The following is a 3,460-nucleotide window of genomic DNA, read 5'->3' as shown; positions in this document are numbered from 1 at the left end:
TTATTAAAAAAAAGGAGTAAATTACACGAATAGTCCCTATGGTTTGGAGTAATTTTCACGTTTGGTCCATAAGTTCTTTTTTTAACTTGGAAGGTCTCTACTGTTTGTTTTTGTCGCGTGCTTGTTCCATGTCTTATTTAAAAAGACTATTTTGCACTTGATTTTTTAATTTATTTAAATAAAGTAGGGTAGGTAAGGTAAGATGATGTGGAAGTAGGGTTGGGGTGTGTTTATTTAAATAAACTAAAAAATCAAAAGCAAAATAGTCTTTTTAGGTAAGACAGTGACCAAGCGCGCAACAAAAACAAACAGGATCTTCCGAGTTCAAAAATTAAATTAAGGATTAAACGTGTAAATTACCCTAAATCGTAGGGACCACTCTTGTAAGTTACTTAAAAAAAAGAAAAAAACCATGTTTTTAGCAAATGAAGACACCCTATTTGTAGAACAGTAAAAAAGAAACAAAATTCATACACAACAGTTCAATTTGTAAAAAACTTTTCTTTTTTACCAAGAAAACTCCCTATTTGTGGAAAAGTAAAAAGAAACAAGATTCATGCATACAGGTTTCGATTTCAACAAGCTTACAATCCCAAAACATATTTACACATTGACCATTGCCCTCTACTTTTTTCATTACCGATCCAAATTTATATAAAGCTGGGACTCATTTTTTGTTGACAAATATTAAATATTGCAATTATCAAGAAAAAAGAACTTTAAGTATTTGCCAAATTAAATGGGCTTTACGATATCACTCAACATGCATAGAATGACAACTTTTAGGCGTGAGGTACAGAAATTTTAATAAGCAACGTTCTAACAAGTGTACTCAAGCTTTGGCGAACATAACATATCACACACATGAGTCATTTTTTGTAATTAATAGTATTATATTAGGTTCTTATATCTTATAATATCGACCAACTTAGTACGTACTGTTATTCTACAACACTAATTACATAATGCGTACTTCCTTTAAACATTGAAGGCATCTTCTCCTGTTATTCATTCTTCGCCGCCGATGCTGCCTCCTCCTGCACCTCCACCAGAACCACCACTGCCGCCCCCTCCCTTGTGACCTCCACCTGATCCTCCGCCACTCCCACCGCCGTGTCCGCCTCGTCCACTTCCTCCGCCACTCCCGCCATGTCCACCTCCTCCTCCACTACCACCACCACTGCCGCCGTGTCCTCCACCACCTCCACTGCCTCCGTGTCCGCCACCTCCCTTGTGACCGCTGCCGCTGCCACCACCACCACTGCCTCCCTTGCTCCCTCCACCACTGCCTCCACCTCCGCTCCCACCGCCTCCTTTGCTTCCTCCACCACTACCACCTCCTCCCTTGCTTCCTCCACCACTACCACCTCCGCCTCCCTTGCCCCCTCCGCCGCTGCCTCCTCCACCTCCACTGCCACCGCCTCCTTTGCTCCCTCCACCTCCACTGCCACCGCCTCCCTTACTTCCTCCCCCTCCACTGCCTCCCTTGCTACCCCCTCCGCTTCCACCACTTCCACCACTACCACCACCTCCTCCCTTGCTTCCTCCGCTTCCACCGCCTCCCCCTTTGCTTCCTCCGCTTCCACCGCCTCCTCCTTTGCTACCCCCTCCGCTACCCCCTCCACTTCCTCCACCACCTCCCTTGCTACCCCCTCCACTTCCTCCACCGCCACTCCCGCCGCTACCTCCACTTCCTCCGCTACTGCCACCACCTCCGCTACCTCCCTTGCCTCCACTACTGCCACCACCTCCGTGGCTGCCGCCGCCTCCACTACTGCCACCACCCCCATGGCTGCCGCCTCCTCCACTACTGCCACCACCCCCATGGCTACCTCCACCGCTACCTCCCTTACCTCCACCACTGCCACCACCTCCATGGCTGCCACCTCCTCCACTACTGCCACCACCTCCTACGTTTCCTCCACCCCTGCCACCACCTCCATGGCTGCCGCCACCTCCACTACTACCACCACCCCCACTACCACTACTGCCACCACCCCCATGGCTGCCGCCACCTCCACTACTGCCACCACCTCCTACGTTTCCTCCACCACTACCTCCTCCGCTGCCCGCAATAGCACCATTGTCTACTTCAAGACTAGTGGTTCCTACTACACCAACCTCATCACTCGAGCGTTTCTTTTTTTCATCAAGTGCCTCCCTTCCCAAGTCTGAAATCCACGAATTTCACAAAGTTACTAATCCTTCTTTTCACCAAAATATTAAAGAATTACTGTATGATAGAGTTACGAAAGACCGATATGTCAAAGTCCATGCATTATACATGATACCGATCAAATAAAAAGTTGAAATGATTTCATTGACGCAAGACAACACAATCACTTCGCATGCAACACAAAAAGACGTTTCTATGCGAGGCAATTCCTTAAAAAAGCTGGACTTGATATTGTAACAAATAACGTTTGAATTTCCTTTTACATCAACTCGTCTTCTGCATACGTAAAACCCAATCAAAACCAGAAATTATGGAGTTAACTCACTGTCATCAGCAGTCTCAATTGATCTTGCGGAGGATATAACGATACTGATAGCAAATAAAAGAGCCAACAAAACAAAACTCCTTTTTATCTTCATCTTTCCTGTTGTTCTTTTATCTATGTGTTTAACCTTTTTCTTTAATTAAAGGTTGATTGATGAGTTTATGAACACATCTGTTCTATTTATAACTGATCAGAGTTTTCGACACCTATTATTCTAATGTTGATGTGTCTCGTCCAGAAAATGACACCAGAGCTTGGTTGTGTTGAGGACATCCTCCATGTTGCAGAATATGAAGTATAGTCATATATAAAGATTTGCATGTTGATTAAAATTTGACAAGTGGATGACTGGAGAGTTTGGATGTTTCTTGATTTAGGTTTTGATTCTCAGAAGTTTGAAAGTTTGTCTTTATTATTATTATTATTATTATTATTATTATTATTATTATATTATTATCATTTTCTGATGAAATTTGCAAAGAGGAAAACAAAACTAGAATCTTCGTGAAGAATTAAACTGGAATCGAGAGGTCACTGCATAAATCAGTTGGGATAGTAATTTTTTTGAACAGTGGTTATGGTAAATATTTCATCTAAAAAAAAGAAGCAGGTTTATAAAGAGTTTATTTATAAATTGTTTTAACTCCATTAAATATATTTAAAAAAAAGAAATTAAATTGCTTCCTATTGTTTATGCCTATAAATATTTCTACAAATTATAAATATGAAATGTGTCGTCATTCCATATTTAATTAACAATTCAATCATTTCTATTCTGAGCATGTTGACCCGACTCGTCGAGTGCATCTATGTAACTCGTCGAATTACCTTGTTTCCTTCAGAATGTCGTGAAAATCCAACTTAACTCGTCGAGTTGTCTCTTCAACCCGCCGAGTTACTCATGTCCAAACTCGTCGGGGAAAACCCTAGCCAACTCGTCGAGTCTCCTCATTGATTCG

At 42.6% G+C, this 3,460-nt stretch overlaps 1 protein-coding gene across 1 annotated transcript; it reads right to left on the bottom strand.

Moving 5' to 3' along the window:
- Positions 1-1,008: 1,008 nt before the first annotated feature.
- LOC145007379 (uncharacterized) lies at positions 1,009-2,595 on the bottom strand. Its single transcript, XM_078966325.1, has 2 exons — positions 2,498-2,595; positions 1,009-2,161 (listed from the first exon to the last, which is right to left on the bottom strand). The coding sequence occupies exons 1-2, from the start codon at positions 2,593-2,595 to the stop codon at positions 1,009-1,011; spliced, it is 1,251 nt and encodes a 416-aa protein (XP_078822451.1).
- Positions 2,596-3,460: the final 865 nt, after the last annotated feature.

Source organism: Lactuca saligna, chromosome 7, assembly GCF_052625555.1.
Source record: "Lactuca saligna cultivar CGN05327 chromosome 7, ASM5262555v1, whole genome shotgun sequence".
In the NCBI taxonomy this organism is placed as follows: Eukaryota; Viridiplantae; Streptophyta; class Magnoliopsida; order Asterales; family Asteraceae; genus Lactuca; species Lactuca saligna.
This window is presented reverse-complemented; position numbering and strand designations above follow the sequence as displayed.